Here is a 23570-nt window from a genome sequence, read left to right as displayed (position 1 = left end):
TGGGTTATGTATAATAAGCTTATTTTATAGCGTCGGTCTCTTGTGCAATAGGCAGGCACCTGTGCTCCGCTGGCCTCTCCTTTAAAAAATGCAGGAAAAGAGTCTCATGGAGTCTCATGCAGGAAAAGCTAGTCTAGAATAGCTTTGTTGGACATTTCCTGTACCAATAGACTATTTGAAGACAGACACTTTTTTTTTGAGTGTTAAATACAGCAGCCAATACATTTACATTACATTTAAGTCATTTAGCAGACGCTCTTATCCAGAGCGACTTACAAATTGGTGCATTCACCTTATGATATCCAGTGGAACAACCACTTTACAATAGTGCATCTAACTCTTTTAAGGGGGAGGGGGGGGGTGCGGCCTACATTGTTACAAGAATCGCGTGTTCTCTGCTGCTTTATCGTGTTTTGAACAATGTGTGTAATTCCAGTCCATATTATACAGTAATACAGTTCACTCTCCAAAAAGATTAGCCTACTGGAGCTAGTTTCATTTATTTACCCAAAAGAGCACAAAGCAAGCTACGTCTATGAGCTTTTATGTTTTTCTGTCGTGCGTAATGTGCAGGAGCCTATATCATATGTGTATTGGATAACTGCACAATCATTTGGGCTTTTTTTGGGGCTCGGGCTCATTTATATGTGGTTAATGTAGGGCTCATTAAATGTATTTAATATGTCTCATTAGACTCAGGTAGCATCAGGTCTGAATTTTCATGCTGATCAAAGCTCTAATCACATCCAGACATTTATAATGCTTTATAAAGCTTTATATGCTTTATAATGCTTTTGAATGACACTTCCGGTTTGGCGGGAAAAATAGCAGGTTACCCGGGAGAAAAGTGATTTATTCTCAGGATGGAACATTTTGTAAAATATCGGTAAAATATTCAACCCTTATCTATTCCTCTACGTCTAGCTGTACTGATCTGTTGTAGACTATTCTAGGTTGATTTGCATACTTGTCTAACACAGTCACAGCATGCGCTGTAGACAAAGTGTTCTTGTGTTACAGAATCCGTTTTGAAGGTAATCCCTGTGGTATGCTGAGTGTGGTAGTCCTCTGACAGACTGTGTTGTCTCTGCTCGTGCTGTGTAGATGTGTTTGTAGTCCTCTGACAGACTGTGTTGTCTCTGCTCGTGCTGTGTAGATGTGTTTGTGGACTGGAAGCAGAATGCTAATGAGGTGATCGCGAGGCTGCGCTGTGGAGACGGGGTGCAGAGGGTGGAGGACGTCGCCACTACCTTCACCGACACAGACTGTCAGGCCCGCTTCCCAGGTGAGAGCACAAACTAACTACATGTCTTATAGCCTAAGTGTATGTGATGATTGCACGTGTATGAGAGCTTGTACAGGCTACATGTCCGTTTTTTAGTGTGTGTGTTGAGATGGTGTTTGAATGAGGGAGTGTACACGTGTCTTTGGTATGTGTGGTATTTAGCCGTTCACTGTGAACATGCAGCATTAGCACTAGTCTGATGGCCCGTGACTGCTCTCTCTCCAGATGGGCGCCAGTGGGACTGTCATCTGCACGAGGAGATTGAGGGCTCCTGCAGCAAAGTGCAGTACAAAGAGAAGAGTGGCTTCCTCCTGCTGGTCATGCACAAGAAGATCCCCTTCCACTCCTGGCCTTCCCTTATGGTGAGTCTGCCATCTGGCCTCCCTGCTGTCATTCAGCATGTGGTTCTCTCATGGAATACCATTAACTACCATCATGTGACTATTGCCTATCTCTTGTGAAGGTTTTAACACAATTCCTAAAAGAAATACATACAAAAATCAACAACATTTTGTCTCATCTCCCTGCAGCAAAATAAAAAGGAGAAGCAGCCTATGAAAGTGGAGGTCAAGAACGGTAAAGACCAGAAACAGCCGCCGCTGGTAAAGCCTGTGGTAAAGCCAGAGAAGTCTGTCCCGGAGACGGCCGACATGGCCGAACTGTCCACCCAGACGTCTGCTCCTCCGGCACAGTGTGAACAGAGGCGTGGCAAAGCAGACCGCGGTGTCAAACGCACCGTGAACTACAAACCAGCAGACAGGCCAGAGTCTGGGGTGAAGGCTGGAGGAGAGGGGCAGACCAAGCCGGTCAGTGTCAGTAAAGGGGACCTGCCTCAGGAGCCCAGTGCCAAGCGCACCGTCCATCCCCCCAAGGTCTCCAAGGACCCCACCTCAGAGATGCCCAGGGATACACACTCCAAGTCCACAGCCAATGGGAAACCACACAGCCCCACTGGCCGGGACCTCCAGGCATCTACTGCTGGTGACAATCGAGCTGAGCTGCTAGGCAACGGCCATGAGTGTACAGCACCTGAGGTAGCCGTCAGCCACACGCAGCAGCAGTTGAAAGTTCAGGTGAGTCCCGGTGTCTCTAGACTGTACCATCTCACCAGGCACTGAGTACTGTGTGGGTTCAAATGTGTGTGTGAAATTCTGCTGCTCTGGATCTGATTGTAAAGCCCATTTTATTGTTTTAGATGGAGGACAAGAATGCCCCAGAGTCTGATTTCAAGGCTGGTGCAGAAGAGGTAATCATACCGGCAGCCACTGTGTCCAGTGCTGAGATCAGCCCCAAGGCTGGAGCCTCCACCAACAGAACAGAGAGGCCAGGGGAGGCTGAGAGGACTGACTCTGAGACGCTAGTGAGACAGCCTCCAAAGGAGGCTGACCAGGCCACTGAGACTCTAACACCAACCATACAGTCAGGATCAGGGAAGCCTGTGACTGCAACAGACACCAAGCAGGCTGAGTCCCCCAACAGCAGCAGCAGCACACAGGAGGAGAAGAGGGACAGGTCTAAGGAGGAACCTCTGGAGATGAAGCAGGAGGAAGGTCAGTGGATGTCTCAAAAGGACACTGAAATGTTATTTTTGTCACGGTGAGTCCATGGTCTGCAGGCAGTGACCTGAAACGTGGCGCTGTGGTTATCTTTTAGCAGTTCCAGAGCCAATGGTGAACCTGAAGTTGTTGAAGAACGACTCGTACGAGAAAGGGACAGACCTGATGGTGGTCAACGTGTACATGAAGGGTATCTTCAGAGAGACAGCCAGGGTGATCTTCAGGGAACAGGACTTCACACTCATCTTCCAGACCAGGTAACTTGGTCCTTGTGACTTTTCACCTCGGTGGCCTTAGTGGATCTTAATTGGATTTTAGTGGTGTTTCCAGCTCATTGAACTTTCTTCCCTTTCAAACAGCGATGCAAATTTCTTGCGTCTTCATGCGGACTGCGGAGCGAATACTGTCTTTAAGTGGCAAGTCAAACTCCGGTAAGACTTTGAAGTCCAACTTGGTCTGTGATTTTTGTGTGGCGTTTCTATACACGTGTGTAGATGTCCCTTTTGCTTCTCATTGAGACAGTAATTTCTGACAAGCTGGGGATCCTCTGTTACAGGAACCTCATCCAGCCTGAGCAGTCCACGTATGCCTTCACCCCGTCCCGTTTAGACATCACCCTGAAGAAGAGGCACAGCCAGCGCTGGGGGGGCCTGGAGGCCCCTGCTACACAAGGTCTTCCTGCTGCCTGGCTTCTACTGCTACGTCTGTTACACTAGCTGACACACAGTTTGAAATATAGCAGCCCCGTATAAATATTACATAAATGTGTTCACGGACTGTATTTATATTGCTGTTTGAGGAGCACACTGATGTGTTTCACTTTGAACCAATTGACTGTAACTGGCTGTAGGTCTAACCAGTGTCCTAGGAAACCATTAGAGCCTGTCCTAATGTGAATTACGTGGGAGGGTTGACAACGCGGGAGGGTTGAATTTAGGTTGTTCTGAGTGCGGGGGGGTGGGTGCAACTCGATATTAGAAAAGTGGGGTCTTAATGTTTGGTATACTAATAAGGTGTTCTGCATGACTATAGTAGGCAGGCATGTTTGTGGGTGTTTCCATTCAAGGCAGCACTACGGACAGGTGTCTGACCACTGAAACTTATCCAGTAACTCAATATGCATGTCTCAGTCCAGTCTGCTGCTCTCACAAGCCCGCGGGTCTCTGCGTGTCAATGCAGAACTACAGTGCCTAGGTTATGTCCTTAACTTGTAATGTAATATGCTTCTCTTGGTCCTGACAGTTGTTTGTCGTTGACCACAACCTCCATCCTCCTCTGTTTAAGGTGCAGTGGGTGGCGCCAAGGTTGCTGTGCCCTCCGCGCCGTCCTCTCAGGCCAGTCAGCCGGGCAGCAGCAAGCACTCCCTGTCTGCCAAGGAGGAGCCACCCTGGATGGGGGAGGGGAAAGCCAAGCCCCCTCGGACAGTGGACGGATGCCTGGACAGTGTGTCATCCCGCACCGTCTCAGACCATGTCCCCATCAAACAGGAGCCTGCAGTCACGGTGAGTTGGACAAGACTGAGGATGAGATGGTGAGAGAGGGAGGACTGACGGAGGATGAGATGGTGAGAGAGGGAGGACTGACGGAGGATGAGATGGTGAGAGAGGGAGGACGAGTTGGTGAGAGAGGGAGGACTGATGGAGGATGAGATGGTGAGAGAGGGAGGACTGACGGAGGATGAGATGGTGAGAGAGGGAGGACTGACGGAGGATGAGATGGTGAGAGAGGGAGGACTGACGGAGGATGAGATGGTGAGAGAGGGAGGACTGACGGAGGATGAGATGGTGAGAGAGGGAGGACTGACGGAGGATGAGATGGTGAGAGAGGGAGGACTGACGGAGGATGAGATGGTGAGAGAGGGAGGACTGACGGAGGATGAGATGGTGAGAGAGGGAGGACTGATGGAGGATGAGATGGTGAGAGAGGGAGGACTGATGGAGGATGAGATGGTGAGAGAGGGAGGACTGACGGAGGATGAGATGGTGAGAGAGGGAGGACTGACGGAGGATGAGATGGTGAGAGAGGGAGGACTGACGGAGGATGAGATGGTGAGAGAGGGAGGACTGACGGAGGATGAGATGGTGAGAGAGGGAGGACTGACGGAGGATGAGATGGTGAGAGAGGGAGGACTGACGGAGGATGGGATGGTGAGAGAGGGAGGACTGACGGAGGATGAGATGGTGAGAGAGGGAGGACTGACGGAGGATGAGATGGTGAGAGAGGAGATGGAAAAGGCCCAAAAAGTGAAACGGTATGAAGTGATTTAGGACGAGGAGTAGGGGATTGGAAAATGAATAGGGGGAAAGGGAATCCGATTTCTTTATCGTGTTATCCTATGAGCCTCGGAGGTTGGTATTTTTCCTAGCCACTGGGCTTCTGCATTGCTTGCTCTTTGGGGTTTTAGGCTGGGGTATCAGTAAAGCACTTTGTGGCAACTGTTGATGTAAAAAAAGTCCTTTATAAAGTTTATTTGATTGATTGGTATTTCATCCCTTTATTTCTGTCTCTGCCCCTCAGCCCAAGCCCACCTGTATGGTCCAGCCCATGGCCCACGCACCTCCTGCCGGCAGCCAGCGCAGCGTTGAGGAGGAAGAGGAGGAGGAGGAGGTGTGTCTGCCAGGCTTCACAGGCCTGGTCAACCTGGGCAACACATGCTTTATGAACAGTGTCATCCAGTCTCTTTCCAACACCCGGGAACTCAGGGACTACTTTCATGGTCAGTGAGCTCCTCTAATCTTCCTCATCCCTTCTGGCATTCTTTCATTTAAGTTTTTACATTCCTTTATGAAATATGTGTCTGATGTAAATATGTATGTAAAAAAAAAAATATGTAACAATGCAGGGAATAAAGGATTTTCTTATAAAAAAAGTTTCAACATGCAAGTCATTGTATTAATCTTCAGTGGCTGTAGATTGATATAAAACCATTAACTGTGTTCTCTCACCCTCTGTGCAGACCGGGCGTTTGAGAATGAGATCAACTGTAATAACCCGTTGGGGACGGGTGGTCGGCTGGCCATCGGGTTTGCTGTGCTGCTCCGGGCTTTGTGGAAGGGTACCCACCATGCTTTTCAGCCCTCTAAGTTAAAGGTGACACTCCACTCTCCTGAGTCATATCTTTAACTCCCTCCCTGTTATTTAATAATATATAATGATATAATATATGACATTTAGCAGATGCTATAACCCAAATAGCCTTTGTCTTTATTCTCCAGGTGATCGTATCCAGTTAGATGTGCTGTCTTTATTCTCCAGGTGATCGTATCCAGTTAGATGTGCTGTCTTTATTCTCCAGGTGATCGTATCCAGTTAGATGTGGTGTCTTTATTCTCCAGGTGATCGTATCCAGTTAGATGTGGTGTCTTTATTCTCCAGGTGATCGTATCCAGTTAGATGTGGTGTCTTTATTCTCCAGGTGATCGTATCCAGTTAGATGTGGTGTCTTTATTCTCCAGGTGATCGTATCCAGTTAGATGTGGTGTCTTTATTCTCCAGGTGATCGTATCCAGTTAGATGTGGTGTCTTTATTCTCCAGGTGATCGTATCCAGTTAGATGTGGTGTCTTTATCTCTTCAGGTGATCGTATCCAGTTAGATGTGGTGTCTTTATTCTCCCGGTGATCGTATCCAGTTAGATGTGGTGTCTTTATTCTCCAGGTGATCGTATCCAGTTAGATGTGGTGTCTTTATCTCTCCAGGTGATCGTATCCAGTTAGATGTGGTGTCTTTATCTCTCCAGGTGATCGTATCCAGTTAGATGTGGTGTCTTTATTCTCCAGGTGATCGTATCCAGTTAGATGTGGTGTCTTTATTCTCCAGGTGATCGTATCCAGTTAGATGTGGTGTCTTTATTCTCCAGGTGATCGTATCCAGTTAGATGATGTGTTTTTATTCTCCAGGCGATCGTGGCCAGTAAGGCCAGTCAGTTTACAGGCTATGCCCAGCACGATGCCCAGGAGTTCATGGCCTTCCTCCTGGATGGGCTCCATGAGGACCTGAACCGCATCCAGAACAAGCCCTACACAGAGACCGTGGACTCAGACGGACGGCAGGACGAGGTGGGTGAAATAAAGGTTTGAGCAGCACCATAAACAATCACATTTATTTTATAAGGCCATTTGTGACATCTAAAAAGTGCTTTACACATACCCAGCAGGCTAAAACTCCAAATGGCAATCAATGCAGAGGCAGTCATACTTATAACCACACTCACTGTTTCCATTCAGTCCAGTTGTCCTGGAAAATGACATGGTGTGTCTGTTTAAAAGGTGGTGGCAGATGAGGCGTGGCAGAGGCACAAGATGAGAAACGACTCGTTCATCGTAGACCTCTTCCAGGGCCAGTACAAATCCAAGCTCGTCTGCCCAGTGTGCTCCAAGGTAAGACACAAACAGCGGAATTATTTCAACACAATTAAGCAACACTCCACTGTCTGAAATATATCTGGGTGTTCATGTTGAACTGTGTTTTGTATGGAGTCTCAACGGGGTTTTTCTAGTCTTGGAATGTATCAGTCAAACTCACAGGGATAATACCGTAGTGCCTCTGTTGCTACGGCTATCCACTGCTGAACACAGACCCTGACCGTTGTTTTAGGCATGTCTGCCCTTTAGGCATCATGATACTGGGCGTTTAACCCCCTAAGGTTGATGTCCGTGCGGGAATCTAATTAGCATAATAAAAAATCCCCATGGAAATCTGCCAGTTTAAGCTAGAGATATGTCTTTTGCATTGGATGCGTCTCAATCCACCGCATCCTCGTATGTCGTACTTCCGCATCTGCGACGAAAGGTTACAGAGCTAGAGCGGTGTTTGTCAGACCGTGAGACATCCCGAAAACCGGTCGTCTGTAATTTCCGAACAGTTTGTTCTACACACTAATATGCAAAGGTGAGACTCTCATGAACATGTACATGTTGTTTTGCTCTAGGCCTCACAAAGCTAGTCTGAAGGGCCCCCGGTACCAGTTGAAAAATTTTATGAAAGTACAGTACCAGTCAGAAGATTGAACACACCTACTCATTCCAGGGATTTTCTTTATTTTTACTATTTTCTACATTGTAGAATAATAGTGAAGACATCAAAACTATGAAATAACACATATGGAATCATGTTGTAACCAAAAAAAGTGTTAAACAAATCAAAATATAGTTTATATTTGAGATTCTTCAAAGTAGCCACCCTTTGCCTTAGACAGCTTTGCACTCTCTTCGCACTCTCTCAACCAGCTTCACCTGGAATGCTGTTCCAACAATCTTAAAGGAGTTCCCACATAAGCTGAGCACTTGTTGGCTGTCAGAACCAACTTCCTTTTTGATATTTTTTTGCGACCTTCTGTTGTTCCATGTAGTGAATCTGTTATTACATTTTTATTTTATTTAACGAGGCTAGTCAGTTAACTTTTACTGCCTCAGAAACCCGGATCCGGGAGCACCCCCCACCACCCCCCCACTGACTAGCATAGCTAGCATAGCGTCACAAGTAAATTGTAGCTTCTAAATATCATTAAATCACAAGTCCAAGACACCAGATGAAAGATACACTTCTTGTGAATCTAGCCACCATTTCTGATTTTTAAAATGTTTTACAGGGAAGACACAATATGTAAATCTATTAGCTAACCACGTTAGCAAAAGACACCATTTTTTTTACTCCACTATTTTTCCACTCCATCACCAGCTATCACCAATTCGACCAAATAAAGAAATAAATAGCCACTAACCAAGAAAAAACCTCATCAGATGACAGTCTGATAACATATTTATTGTATAGCATAGGTTTTGTTAGAAAAATGTGCATATTTCAGGTATAAATCATAGTTTGCAATTGCAGCCACCATCACAAATCTCCCCAAAGCGACTAGAATTACTACAGAGAGCAACGTGTATTACCAATTTACTCATCATAAAACATTTCTTAAAAATACACAGCTCACAGCAATGGAAAGACACAGATCTTGTGAATTCAGACAATATTTCAGATTTTCAAAATGTCTTACAGCGAAAACACAATAAATCGTTATATTAGCATACCACATTTGCAAACGTTACCCGAGCATTGATTCAAGGCAAAATGAGCTATAGCGTTATCACCACCAAAATACATTAATTTTTTCACTAACCTTCTCAGAATTCTTCCGATGACACTCCTGTAACATCATATTACACAATCCATATAGAGTTTGATCGAAAATGTGCATATTTAGCGGCACAAATCGTGCTTACACAATGGAAATAGTGTCCAACTACTCAAGCAATCTGCCCGGCGCCATCTTGAAAATACACCTATTTTTATCAAAAACTATTCATAAACTTGACTAAAAAAATACAGGTTGGACATGAAATGAAAGATGCATTAGTTATTAATGCAACCGCTGAGTTAGATTTTTAAAATTAACGTTACTAGACATACAGTGTGCGTTACAGCCAGACTAGTGCCGCAATAATGGCGTCACTAGTCGCCATTATTGAGTTTACATTTTTCCACATAAAAACGGAATAACATCATAAATAGCTCTTACTTTTCGACGAGCTTCCATCAGAATCTTGGCCAAGTGGTCCTTTGTCCAAAAGAATCGTTGCTTGGTTGTAAAACGTTGCATTCAACTTCTGATATAGCAGCTAACAATAGCTAACAATAGCTATTTTGCCCCAACGTGTCCAAATCCTCAAGACGCAATACTGAGGAAATTCCGAAAAATAGCAATATACTCGCATAATCTGATATAACTCGGTTTAAAATAGCTTCGTTATGATGTTTCTAACACCTATATCGAATTAAATTACAGACGGATACATCTAAGGTTGATAACTGAGCGTTTGAAAATGGCATCCTGAGGTCCTTCTCTGCGTAATGGTCAGCGTCGAAAAGAAGGCGCACCTCACTCCTTGGCCTTTTATAAACTCAGAGCTACGTAGAAAGCCCATTCCACTTCTCATTGGTTACTGACATCCAGGGGAAGGCGGGTGCAGTTCATGTCGTTCCATAGGATACACACAGACCTTTAAAACTGATCTGAGACCAGAGCTTCGCTCTCAGACCTTCGCAGTACCTGTCATGGATTTCGCTGTAGAAAGAGTTCTGGGTCACCCACAGACATAATTCCAACGGTTTATGAAACTAGAGAGTGTTTTCTATCCAATAGAATTAATAATATGCATATTGTACGAGCAAGAATTGAGTACGAGGCAGTTTAATTTGGCAACACCCAGAAAAAAAAAATGCTAACTGCTCCCCCTATTGACAAAAGGCTAACCACTTGGCTACCTGCTGCCCCGGCATGCGTTTGTATGGCCTAACAGCAGTAAGACAAAACATATATTTTTTTGATGCTTCAAAGGGAACTCAAAATGTTTAAATCAAATAGCTAAATGATCCTTGTTGTATGACCTTCATAAAACAATTCCATATAGCTTAGTAATATGATGCAGATGATTAGAGACTCAGGCCTGGCTGTCAAGCTGCAATGGAGGAAAACCTACTTCAATAATGGAGGAAAATGGACCCATCAGAGTTAGACTAATAGTGGATCAGTGTGGGTGGCTTGCTGTGTCGGAGTGGAACTAATTTATTTAGTGCTGTGATAGGGAGTACTACAACTTGACCTGTTTGAATGTTTTGAAAAGTTCAAATGTCCTTCTTCTCTGTCCCCAGGTTTCCATAACCTTTGACCCCTTCCTCTACCTTCCCGTGCCCCTGCCCCAGAAGCAGAAGGTCCTCACAGTGTTCTACTTTGCTAAAGAGCCTCACAAGAAACCCATGAAGGTAAGATGACATATTGGTGTCATTCAAATAGCAGATGGCTTCGGTTTATTATTTGATTTGACCGATTTTTATTTGACTAAGTCTGCTTCCTCTGATTGTGTCAGTTCCTGGTGAGTGTGAGTAAAGAGAACTCGAGCACAGCTGAGGTCCTGGAGTCCATCTCTCGGAGTGTGAGGATCAAGGCAGAGAACCTGAGGCTGGCTGAGGTAGTGAAGAGTCGCTTCCATCGGATGTTTCTCCCATCCAACTCCCTGGACACGGTCTCCTCCTCAGACATGCTCTTCTGCTTCGAAGTGCTGTCTAAAGAGCTGGCCAAGGAGAGGGTGGTGGTGCTCCGAGTCCAGCAGGTAAACGTCCAGCAGCCTCTCTTGCCATCCTATTCGAACCTTAGGGAACTATAACACAAGTCCCTAGTGTGTTACCTAGTGTCTGTTTCTGTGTTCAGCTCGTCTGTCTCTCTGTCCCCTCGTCCAGAGGCCTCAGGTCCCCAGTATTCCCATCTCTAAGTGTGCTGCCTGCCTAAAGCCTCCTCTCTCGGATGAAGAGAAACTGAAGCGCTGCACCCGCTGCTACCGCGTGGGTTACTGCAACCAGTGAGTCAACAGCTCACTAAATGTTTCCTGTCTGGCACTAATGACACAGGCAATTGAATGAGTTAATTTCCCAATATTAACAGAACTATTTCAGAACTATTTCCTGTTCTCCTAAATGATTCATGAATTAAAAAAAAAATATTGGTTTCGTTTTTAATCCAATCTAACTTTTTTCCCCCTTCATATTTCAGGGTTTGCCAGAAAAAACATTGGTCCAACCACAAGGTTCTGTGTGGGCCCAACATAGAGAACGTGGGGCTTCCCTTCCTGGTCAGCGTCCCTGAGTCCAGACTCACCTACGCCCGGCTGTCCCAGCTGCTGGAAGGATACTCAAGGTAGCATTAGGATGTCCGGAGTTGATGGATATGAATGCTGTTCTTTAGATATCAATACAACTTGCTGATTTGACATTGTTGGGCTGTCACTGATTATTATGTGGTCTCACCACTTTCCCCCATCTCTCTGTGTAGATATTCAGTGAACGTGTTCCAGCCTCCCTTCCAGTCTGGCAGGACGTCTCCAGAGGTCACCCAGTGCCTGGCTGACCTTCCCCCTCCAGCAGAGACCCCTGAAGGTGTGGGGCCAGGGGATAAGGCCAGGGGCAGTGGGGCAGGGGACTCAGAGCAGGAGGTCTCCTCTCTGGTTCCTGAGTCTCCACTAGAGACAGCCCAGGCCTCAGCACATCCAGCCGGAGACCCAGACGCCCTCTCCACCCACACCACAGACTCAGGTTTCATTGAGCCCTCCTCTGGCTCCCAGGACTCCCAGGGAGAGAAGGAGACCTCCTGTGAGAAGGCTGTCAGACCAGAAGGTAAAGGCAAGCATCTTCTAACATTAACATATCAATAGTATTGTTACTTCTACTTTTTTCATTACATTTCTCAAATGATTATATAGACAAATATTTTTTTCACCTTACACTATGTATACAAAAGTATCTATGGTATGTGGACACTCCTTCAAATTAGTGGATTTGTTTATTTTATCCACGCCTGTTGCTGACAGGTGTAAAATCGAGCACACAGCCATGCAATCTCCATAGACAAACAGTAAGAATAGCATTACTGAAGAGAGCAGTGACTTTCTACGTGGCACTGTCATAAGATGCCACCTTTTCCAATAAGTCAGTTTGTCAAATTTCTCCCCTGGTCAACTGTAAGTGCTGTTATTGTGAAGTGGAAACGTCTAGGAGCAACAACGGCTCAGCCGTGAAGTGGTAGGCCACACAAGCTCACAGAACGGGAGTGCCGAGTGCTAAAGTGCGTAGCGTGTAAAAAAAATCGTCTGTCCTCGGTTGCAACGTCAGCACGAGCTGTTTGTCGGGAGCTTCATGGAATGGGTTTCCATGGCCAAGCAGCAGCACACAAGCCAAAGATCACCATTCGCAATGCGAAGCGTCGGCTGGAGTGGTGTTCAGTTTGCCGCCATTGGACTCTGGAGCCCTCGATAACTACTGTGATTATTATTATTTGACCCTGCTTGTCATTTATGAACATTTGAACATCTTGGCCATGTTCTGTTATAATCTCCACCCGGCATAGCCAGAAGAGGACTGGCCACCCCTCAGAGCCTGGTTCCTCTCTACGTTTCTTCAAAGGCTCCGTCCTTTCTAGGGAGTCTTTCCTAGATACCGTGCTTCTACACCTGCATTGCTTGCTGTTTGGGGTTTTAGGCTGGGTTTCTGTACAGCACTTTGAGATATCAGCTGATGTACGAAGGGCTATATAAATACATTTGATTTGATTTGGAAACGCGTTCTCTGGAGTGATGAACCACGCTTCACCATCTGGCAGTCCGATGGACAAATCTAGGTACAAAGCGAGGCCCATACAGAAATGCTTTGTCGAGATCAATGTGGAAGACCTTAACTGGCCTACACAGAGCCCTGACATCAACCCCATCGAACACCTTTGGGATGAATTGGAATACCGACTGCAAGCCAGGCCTAATCGCTCAACATCAGTTCCCGACATCACTAATGTTCTTGTGGCTGAATGGAAGCAAGTCCCCACAGCAATGTTCCAACATTTAGTGGAAAGCCTTCCAAGAAGAGTGGAGGCTGTTATAGCAGCAAAGGGGGGACCAACTCCATATTAATGCCCATGATTTTGGAATGAGATGTTCAACAAGCAGGTGTCCACATACTTTTGGTTATTTACAAGCATTTCGCTACACTCGCAGTAACATCTGCTAACCATGTGTATGTGACCAATAAAAATGTATTTAGTGGATGTCTTTCCCTGTATTTAGTCAATGTCTTTCCCTGTGGATCACGCTGTGTTTTGAGGCTGTGTTTTGTGCTGTTTGTGTGTCTAGCTGCTGTGACCGGCTACCAGCAACCATCAGAGTCTGCATCCAGCCACACCTCTCAGTTCTACATCACCATCCTCCACTCCAACAGCAAGGAGCAGACACTGGAGGAAAAGGGTCAGGGTCTAATCTCAAACCTGCCCCTCACCCCTAGTCCTCACCCCTAGTCCTCACCCCTAGTCCTCACCCCTAGTGCTTTGTGTTAAGACAAAGCAAAAACTCAATCATCTACTCCTTTGTATCATTCAACATTTAACTCCTTTACGATATGTGTTCTAGAATGTCTTACTGTTGTTTTGTCATGTTTCCCCCTACCCTAGAAGAGGCCGTTCTGGACCTCCCTGAGGACTCCAGCCTGGAGCTGGTGTGGAAGAACAACGAGCGTCTCAAGGAGTATGTCCTGGTTCGGTCCAAGGAGCTGGAATTTGAAGAGGACCCTGGGTCGGTCAACGAGACGGCCAGGGCTGGACACTTCACCCTGGAGCAGTGCCTAAACCTCTTCACTAGGCCTGAGGTGCTGGCACCAGAGGAGGCATGGTAGGAACAACACACTGATCATTCAGACAGTCCCACACAGCCATGGACTAACACACGTACTGCACAGTTAACATTCAGACAGTCCTCTTACTGATTTAGGTGGTGTTTTGATGGATTTACAACCCTAACAAACTCTCTTTCACTCTGTCCCTATCCTTCCCTCCCTCTCTCTGCCTCGCTCTGTCCCTATCCTTCCCTCCCTCTCTCTGTCCCTATCCTTCCCTCCCTCTCTCTGTCCCTATCCTTCCCTCCCTCTCTCTGTCCCTATCCTTCCCTCCCTCTCTCTGCCTCGCTCTGTCCCTATCCTTCCCTCCCTCTCTCTGCCTCGCTCTGTCCCTATCCTTCCCTCCCTCTCTCTGCCTCGCTCTGTCCCTATCCTTCCCTCCCTCTCTCTGCCTCGCTCTGTCCCTATCCTTCCCTCCCTCTCTCTGCCTCGCTCTGTCCCTATCCTTCCCTCCCTCTCTCTGCCTCGCTCTGTCCCTATCCTTCCCTCCCTCTCTCTGCCTCGCTCTGTCCCTATCCTTCCCTCCCTCTCTCTGCCTCGCTCTGTCCCTATCCTTCCCTCCCTCTCTCTGCCTCGCTCTGTCCCTATCCTTCCCTCCCTCGCTCTGTCCCTATCCTTCCCTCCCTCGCTCTGTCCCTATCCTTCCCTCCCTCGCTCTGCCTCGCTCTGTCCCTATCCTTCCCTCCCTCTCTCTCTCTGCCTCGCTCTGTCCCTATCCTTCCCTCCCTCTCTCTCTCTGCCTCGCTCTGTCCCTATCCTTCCCTCCCTCTCTCTCTCTGCCTCGCTCTGTCCCTATTCTTCCCTCCCTCCCTCTCTCTGCCTCGCTCTGTCCCTATCCTTCCCTCCCTCTCTCTGCCTCGCTCTGTCCCTATCCTTCCCTCCCTCGCTCTGTCCCTATCCTTCCCTCCCTCGCTCTGTCCCTATCCTTCCCTCCCTCGCTCTGTCCCTATCCTTCCCTCCCTCGCTCTGTCCCTATCCTTCCCTCCCTCGCTCTGTCCCTATCCTTCCCTCCCTCGCTCTGTCCCTATCCTTCCCTCCCTCGCTCTGTCCCTATCCTTCCCTCCCTCGCTCTGTCCCTATCCTTCCCTCCCTCGCTCTGTCCCTATCCTTCCCTCCCTCGCTCTGTCCCTATCCTTCCCTCCCTCTCTCCTCTCTGCCTCTCTTGCTCGCTTAGGTACTGTCCAAAGTGCCAGCAGCACAGAGAGGCCTCCAAACAGCTGCTGCTGTGGCGTCTGCCCAACGTCCTCATCATCCAGCTCAAACGCTTCTCCTTCCGCAGCTTCATCTGGAGGGACAAGATCAACGACATGGTCGACTTCCCCGTCAGGTACAGTTGAAGTCGGAAGTTTACATACACCTTAGCCTAATACATTTAAACTCAGTTTTTCACAATTCCTGACATTTAATCCTAGGAAAAATGTCCTGTTTTAGGTCAGTTAGGATCACCACTTTATTTTAAGAATGTGATATGTCAGAATAATAGTAGAGAGTGATTTATTTCAGCTTTTATTTCTTTCATCACATTCCCAGTGGGTCAGAAGTTTACATACACTCAATTAGTATTTGGTAGCATTGCCTTTAAATTGTTTAACTTGGGTCAAACGTTTTGGGTAGCCTTCCACAAGCTTCCCACAATAAGTTGGGTGAATTTTGTCCCATTCCTCCTGACAGAGCTGGTGTAACTGTCAGGTTTGTAGGCCTCCTTGCTCGCACACACTTTTTCAGTTCTGCCTACACATTGTCTATGGGATTGAGGTCAGGGATTTGTGATGGCCACTCCAATACCTTGACTTTGTTGTCCTTAAGCCATTTTGCCACAACTTTGGAAGTATGCTTGGGGTCGTTGTCCATTTGGAAGACCCATTTGCGACCAAGCTTTTACTTCCTGACTAATGTCTTAAGATGTTGCGTCAATATATCCACATAATTTCCCTTCATCATGATGCCATCTATTTTGTGAAGTGCACCAGTCCCTCCTGCAGCAAAGCACCCCCACAACATGATGCTGCCACCCCCGTGCTTCACGGTTGGGATGGTGTTCTTCGGCTTGCAAGCCTCCCCTTTTTCCTCCAAACATAACGATGGTCATTATGGCCAAACGGTTCTATTTTTGTTTCATCAGACCAGAGGACATTTCTCCAAAAAGTACGATCTTTGTCCCCATGTGCAGTTGCAAACCGTAGTCTGGCTTTTTTGTGGTGGTTTTGGAGCAGTGGCTTCTTTCTTGCTGAGCGGCCTTTCAGGTTATATCGATATAGGACTCATTTTACTGTGGATATAGATACTTTTGTACCTGTTTCCTCCAGCATCTTCACATTGTCCTTTGCTGCTGTTCTGGGATTGATTTGCACTTTCCGCACCAAAGTATGTTCATCTCTAGGAGACAGAACGCGTCTCCTTCCTGAGCGGTATGACGGCTGCATGGTCCCATGGTGTTTATACTTGCGTACTATTGTTTGTACAGAAGAACGTGGTACCTTCAGGTGTTTGGAAATTGCTCCCAAGGATGAACCAGACTTGTGGAGGTCTACAGTTCTTTTTCTGAGGTCTTGGCTGATTTCCTTTGATTTTCCCATGATGTCAAGCAAAGAGGCACTGAGTTTGAAGGTATGCATTGAAATACATCCACAGGTACACCTCCAATTGACTCAAATTATGTCAATTAGCCTATCAGAATCTTCTAAATGACATAATTTTCCTAAATTTTCCAAGCTGTTTAAAGGCACAGTCAACTTAGTGTATGTACACTTCTGATCCACTGGAATTGTGATACAGTGAATTATAAGTGAAATAATCTGTCTGTAACCAATTGTTGGAAAAATTACTTGTCATGCACGAAGTAGATGTCCTAACCGACTTGCCAAAACAAGTTTTAATGACTCCAACCTAAGTGCATGTAAACTTCCGACTTCAACTGTACATAACACAACTTATAAACACAATTTATAAACACACAACGCAGCTTATAAACACACAACGCAGCTTATAAACACACAACGCAGCTTATAAACACACAACGCAGCTTATAAACACACAACGCAGCTTATAAACACACAACGCAGCTTATAAACACACAACGCAGCTTATAAACACACAACGCAGCTTATAAACACACAACGCAGCTTATAAACACACAACGCAGCTTATAAACACACAACGCAGCTTATAAACACACAACGCAGCTTATAAACACACAACGCAGCTTATAAACACAACTTGTCATATTATTCACTTAATCACACTGACCCTACACTCAATGACTTGAGGGTGAATTCACTCAAACATGCTGCAGAGTATAGTTTTAAATATTTATACAAACACAGATTTACAGCTTGGTTTCTTGTCTTTCAGGAACCTGGACCTCAGTAAGTTCTGTATTGGTCAGAAGGACGACATGCAGCAGCCGCCCATCTATGACCTCTATGCAGTCATCAATCACTACGGGGGCATGATCGGAGGTCACTACACTGCCTACGCACGCCTGCCCAGCGCCCAGAACAGCCAGCGCAGTGATGTTGGTGAGTGACTCTGTTTGACTGAAGTAGGCTATACTGTATTTTGTGACCATGGCAAGCTGGTTTAACATGTTATATTCTGTTCATACTGTTAAAATGATCTCACCTGCCGTCCTCAACTCCACCCTCTTCCTCCACCCTCTTCCCCCTCCTCCCCACTCTTCCCCCTCCTCCCCACTTCTCTTCCTCCCTTCCCCCCTATTCCTTCCTCCTCTTCCCCCTCCTCCATCACCTCCCCACTCCTCTTCCTCCCTTTCCCCCTCTTCCTTCCTCCTCTTCCTCCTCCCCCTACTCTCTCCTACACCTTCCCCCTCCCCCTCTCACCCCCACCTTCCTCCTCCTCTCCCTCATCTTCCACCTTCCCCTCCTCTTCCTACACGCCCCCCCCCCCCCCCCCCCCCCCAGGCTGGCGTCTTTTTGATGACAGTACGGTGACGATGGTGGAGGAGAGCCAGGTGGTGACACGCTACGCTTACGTGCTGTTCTACCGCCGCCGCAACTCCCCTGTGGAACGACCACCTCGCTTACTGGGGCCCCTGGGGGCCGAGTCCCCCACCTCTGCAGGAGCCACCGCCAGCCAGGTGAGGGCGCCATTCTCTACCTCTGAGAGTATCCCTTAGGGAAGTACCAGTATCCATTACATGGTAGTAGAAAAACTCCTCGAGGAATAGTGCATCATGAGTTATTAAATTAAACTCGGCCCAACATGACTCGTTTGAGGTAGAGGTAGATTTAAATTTCCTGAGATTATATTTTCACCACATGAGTGAGATGTAATACTGTGTTCATTCATCTAGTCTTCTTCGTGCAGTGATATTTAGTTGGTTGCTTGTGGTGCTTTTAGAGACATGAGAAATGATCTCAGTTGCCATTGACAGAGTAATGTTTTTTTCTGCTTCTAAAGCTGTGATGAGAGAAAGACGATGGATGTAATCTAATTGTTTAAGGCCGTTGGTTTGTTCATCAAGAGGTTTATGCTAGTTTCTAAATTGAATAGCTGCTTTGGAGAAAAGCTGTGCATACTTGTTTCAACTTATTATCCTGAAGTGCCAGACATTGGCTTTCTCTTGTCCCCTTTATCTGATCTGTTTTGGCATCTAAGCGTCATAGTTTTCTGTCCAAATGCTGAAAACAAAGTGAATTGCCTCAGAATTAATAAGGGCTGTATGTATTCACAAACTTTGTGGAAGCTATTTAATGTCTGTGAAATTGATTAGATGTATGGTGCATTTTTCTTGTACTCATGAGTTTATATTGAGGGTGGGAGTCGCTGTGTTTACAAAATATCTGTGCTTTAATGTATCTATTAGCTAACTGTTGAAAAGAAAGATGTGATAGTTTGTCTATCCATCTGTTTTCTGAAAGACACCCCTCACATCGTTCTGAGCTGTCCTCATGCTGTTCCTTGAAAGAGTCTGGCTTGTCCTTGACCCTGTGGCCTGTGACACCGTTAGTATATTAGACAGAGTGGATGGGGAGGGTTTGCTGGAGGTCTGGCTGTGGTGAGGTGGCGTTGCTTTAGGAAGAACCAAGCCTTTCCCTGAAGCTGACACAGGTTTCCGCCATCGCAGGCATCTCTGATATGGCAGGAACTGGAGCAGGAAGAGGAGGGTGTTGAAGAGGGCCCTCGGGGCCTGTTCCGTCCCAGGCTGGGGAGGAGAAGAGCAGCCAGGAGGGAGGAGGGGGTGGAGGGGCAGGTGTGGCGGCTGCTGCGCCAAAGGATCCCGCATTATTCCGATGACGACTGTGTCCGATATTTTGTCCTGGGTACCTTGGTTGCTCTACTAGCGTTGTTAGTGAACCTAGTCTACAGAGCCAACTGGGGCTAAGCGGCCAGTATCACACCCCACACATACACACATGTATACTAAAGCAATAAGGCACGAGAGGGTGTGGTACATAACCAATATATCACGGCTAAGGGATGTCCTTACGCACAACGCAACGCAGAGTTCCTGGACACAGCACTTAGCCGTGGTATATTGGCCATATACCACAAACCACCGAGGCGCCTTATTGCTGTTATAAACTGGTTACCAAAGTAATTAGAGCAGTAAGAATACATATTTTGTCATACCCGTGGTATATGGTCTGATATACCACGGCTGTCAGCCAATCAGCATTCAGGGCTCGAGCCACCCACTTTATAAATAGGCTTATACACAAAAAAATGTCAAGTCTAATGAAATATCCATGCCAATACGAAAACATTTTGTTTTGTAGATGGCCTATAAATCAATATGCTGCTGAACACATTCAAAATGTTAACTAAATTATACACTGCATATCTGTTAATCAAGTCCAGTAGCATCTACTAGTAACTTGGCTCAGCTTGGCTTGGCCTTCTTATTTACTGCAGTCCATAACGTATGTCCCTAATAAGATACGTTAAATTCTAGTTCAAACCTACTTCAGCCTTTTATGTGTCCATGCCAAGTGTCTCTCTCTCTCATGTAGGTTTTCAGTACAAAAATCTGAAATGCATGTTTTGGTAATCGTTAGTCCTATGTTTTGCACAAGAGATGCTGTTGAGAGGACTTGAACTAGGGTATAGTGTTAAAGTCCTACTGTGATAGTGTTGAGTGTGTGAGGGAATAAGATATTGTAGTAGTGCTCATTCACAGATATTGTAATCCTTTAGCTCCGTCCCAGGATGGTATGATGGGCTCTACGACTTGCTTTGTGCAGTCATGACTTTGTACTGTAACCTGAAGACAGCTAAAATGTGTGTTTGCTTTAATGAATACAGAGTGTTTATACTCACAGTAAGCTAGTATGTGCCTTTTGCTTGTTTGTCACTTTGCTGATTTTATTTTTGATTTTATGTTGTCAATGGTAAGCTCTTAATTCAGCAGTTGTATTGCTTTCTGTCCACCAAGGTTGGGCTCAATTCGAATTGAAGGCTGTTAATTCAGCAGTTGTATTGCTTTCTGTCCACCAAGGTTGGGCTCAATTCGAATTGAAGGCTGTTAATTCAGGAAGTGATTTGAATTTAAAATTCAGAAATTGTAAAAAAAAATATATATATATATAACTTTTACTTTTCAGTTTACTGAAGTAATTGAAAATAAATGCAATTTTTTCCCCTTCCGATTTATTGGATTGTAGTTTTTGTTTACTTCCTGAATTGACTGCCTTATGTTTGAATTGAGCCCAACCTTGCAGTCCATACGGTTTCCTTATCCCTGTCAGACTTCATGAAAGCCACTTGTTTAACCTTTTTTAAATGTGCTTCTTTTTTTGGGGGTGAAATAACTAGATATGTCAGAGCTTTACGACTGTTTGTGCAAAAATAATAAGTGCGCTGATGTACAGTATGAAGCTGAAGCTTAGTGGTGACGTCAAGTCATTAGAAAGGAGATGCCGTCCACCTATCAATGAAAATTGCTACACTTAATGATTATCTGTGTTGCTGGTATATGGACTAACCTCCTGTAACAGTGTTGTAGTAATATGTTCAAGTCTCAGGGATATCACAGTGCACTCTGTCATGCCTCTCCAGCTGTAGATGGGCTTGGAGGCCAGGTATATTCACGATCTGCTTTCAATGCCCAGTATGTCTCAGTGGTTTGCCTCAGTGAAATGTCGACACAGGAAATGTGAATTATCTAGGCTCCCTACAGATGGCAAAGATTCCCTATGGTTGTGGGTGTAAAGTGAAAGTTACTGAATTAAGGAAGTGTATATTTTATAGCAGGAATATTTATAAGATTGCTGTATAGAAATTGTACAATTTTAAAATGTAATCTTAATTGTAATCTTAATAGTTGCTATTATTTAAAAAGAAAGTGGGACATTTCCCAGCAATAATGTGTACAGGTCCTTCCATCTTAATGCTGCTCCAATAAACCAACACGTGTACTTCTTTTCACAATAAAATATCAACCTTTATGCTGTCTTAATGAATATTATTTTTGAAACAAACATGGAAATCGTCCATCCAATTGGAACTGGGTTTTGTTTGTGGCTGCAAGGAATATGTCCGTCAGTCCAGTGAGTTATGCTTTTGGATTGTTTACAGATAAGATGGGTCTGGTCTTCCTGAAAGGGAACTGGTCCAGAGAAAAGCATGATTTGTAACACTGGTTTATTTTACAGGCCTCTGGCCAGGCACTCTTTGGGACTGACCTGGACCCTGAAGGACCCCCTCCGCTGACCCCAGAGGTGACCTCTGAGCTGTTTGGACACTCTGGCGAATGTGCTGCTCTGTCCTACAGTAACATGGAGGAGGTGGACTAAGGTGTGACTGAGGCTCCACCGAGCTGGCTTAAGGCTCCAGCTGTGGACCGATGCCAGCAGCAACGTTGAGAAATACACTCCTCAGTAAACAACACTAATAAACTGGACGGCTTCAAAGCGTCCCCTCAGTGGTGCAATGCTAAACATGTCAGAAGTGGATTTGAGGGGAAGGAAGGACCAGTACATGTCACCACAGATGTGGTGGACATACCAGCTCATGCTATTTATGTAGTAATATTCATGCAACACATTGACACACACACACACACAAACAGCGTGTTTGCACATACAACAAAAGCCTCCACACACTCCTGTTTTCCCCAGAGCCTCCGGGTTGCAGCCTGTTGTTGGCTGATGGAAGAGCCCACCTAGACAATGTTGGTGGCTTATGACTCCTTTTTATCCCATGATAAACGGGTGTCTGGTTCAGAGGTCACAAAGGATGTGGCTAACATCAAACAAACCCCCCCAGCCTGTTGGGATTGAGGGAAAATTGTGATGTGAGAGGATTGGACGTGTGTGTCTGGGTGTGTAAGCATTTGAGTGTGGTTTTTACCCGCTTCTCATCAAGGTTTAGTCTGGTCTGTGTTGTGATTCTGTAAGCTGGGTACCGATATAGTGTAATGGGTGCAGAAATTGTTTATTTTATGTTCATACAGAGGACAAAAAGTAACTGTCTTTCTGTTTACTATTGTCATACCACACCTGGATTTAGTTTCTTTGCTTTAGATTTTAAAATATTTTAAAATTTTTACTTTGTAATTTATCCAATCCTGTGGATGTAATTTTTGAGAAGAAACCAACTTGATATACACTGAAATGTGCATGTTGATACACAGTAGCCGTACAATAGAATGCTGTTACCACTTCTGCTACATATCTTCATTTCTGTTTGAGTACTCTTATACACCCCTCCCTTCAATTTGTGTTAGACTGAATATATAAAGTTGGGGGTTAATGAGAATGTGGATGTGTATAAGATATACATTGTTAATATAAATTAAACACTTTTTGAGAAGCGCTAACAGGTTATTTGAATACACACTCTGATTCAGTAGGAACTTGAATAAAGTTGCCTGCGAACTTTTTTTTTACCCTCCGTTTCTACCATTTTCTGTGTTAAATTGTTGGTCCTCCAACCTGCACTTATTATTTTATGGCGCTTGTTATTGTATTTACTTTAAGACTCCACACATTACGCTGAGAGAAGAAGAAACGATGGTTTCAGAAAGTAAAAACAAACCCTTTCTGTCAAAATAGGTCGGTAGAGTGATTGTATTTGTATGTGAAATAGTTGTACAAACTTAGAGCGCTCTTAAAGAGCTACAAATCTACGACTGGTCAAAAGAGTTACGAGGATCTCTGGTTTCAGTAACATACCTAGTTAGCTAGCTAAACCCTCACGCAATTTACTGACAAATTGGCTAGTTATTTAGTCAAGGAAAATCAGGTGTTGACAACCGATCATTCGGGACTGGAGCTCCTCATGTCAGACTGCGACAAGACCGGTGATCATCCCTCTAAACCACGGGGACGATCGTGATGAGCGGTGTACTCCACACGCCAAAGGAAATGTCAATGATTGTACCCTTGAAGAAGACCTCAAGGGTTGTCTCTAAAGAAGAAAAAGCTTGTCCTTCATGTTGATCTCATTAACACCATATTGGTGTCTTGACGCCGTGACAAGTCAAGGAACTATTGCACCCTTGGATTATTTAATTTAAATTGTGACATGGGGACAAATGAGTAAACAGGGTAACAGGTTAAG

At 45.5% G+C, this 23570-nt stretch overlaps 1 protein-coding gene across 6 annotated transcripts in view; it reads left to right on the top strand.

The window, feature by feature from the left end:
- LOC120061469 (ubiquitin carboxyl-terminal hydrolase 19-like) overlaps window positions 1-22896 on the top strand; it is a 34246-nt gene extending 11350 nt beyond the window's left edge. Inside the window, exons 3-25 of one of the 6 annotated variants that reach the window (XM_039011305.1) lie at window positions 1157-1285; window positions 1511-1647; window positions 1816-2358; window positions 2481-2835; window positions 2939-3098; window positions 3201-3272; window positions 3398-3513; window positions 4132-4343; window positions 5359-5557; window positions 5798-5931; window positions 6740-6898; window positions 7109-7219; window positions 10494-10604; window positions 10709-10951; window positions 11079-11197; window positions 11389-11532; window positions 11668-12008; window positions 13514-13624; window positions 13828-14044; window positions 15223-15375; window positions 17400-17566; window positions 17969-18144; window positions 21662-22896. In XM_039011305.1, the coding sequence (XP_038867233.1) occupies window positions 1157-1285; window positions 1511-1647; window positions 1816-2358; window positions 2481-2835; window positions 2939-3098; window positions 3201-3272; window positions 3398-3513; window positions 4132-4343; window positions 5359-5557; window positions 5798-5931; window positions 6740-6898; window positions 7109-7219; window positions 10494-10604; window positions 10709-10951; window positions 11079-11197; window positions 11389-11532; window positions 11668-12008; window positions 13514-13624; window positions 13828-14044; window positions 15223-15375; window positions 17400-17566; window positions 17969-18144; window positions 21662-21802 (4250 nt within the window). In that variant the 3' untranslated portion in view covers window positions 21803-22896. Of the gene's footprint in view, window positions 1-1156; window positions 1286-1510; window positions 1648-1815; window positions 2359-2480; window positions 2836-2938; window positions 3099-3200; window positions 3273-3397; window positions 3514-4125; window positions 4344-5358; window positions 5558-5797; window positions 5932-6739; window positions 6899-7108; window positions 7220-10493; window positions 10605-10708; window positions 10952-11078; window positions 11198-11388; window positions 11533-11667; window positions 12009-13513; window positions 13625-13827; window positions 14045-15222; window positions 15376-17399; window positions 17567-17968; window positions 18145-19134; window positions 21462-21661 lie in introns of those variants that run through there. The other 5 variants (XM_039011304.1, XM_039011301.1, XM_039011303.1 and 2 more) reach the window with 5 other exon arrangements.
- The last annotated feature ends 674 nt before the right edge of the window (window positions 22897-23570 follow it).

The sequence above is a fragment of the Salvelinus namaycush genome, chromosome 16 (genome assembly GCF_016432855.1).
Source record: "Salvelinus namaycush isolate Seneca chromosome 16, SaNama_1.0, whole genome shotgun sequence".
Classification (NCBI taxonomy): Eukaryota; Metazoa; Chordata; class Actinopteri; order Salmoniformes; family Salmonidae; genus Salvelinus; species Salvelinus namaycush.
This window is presented reverse-complemented; position numbering and strand designations above follow the sequence as displayed.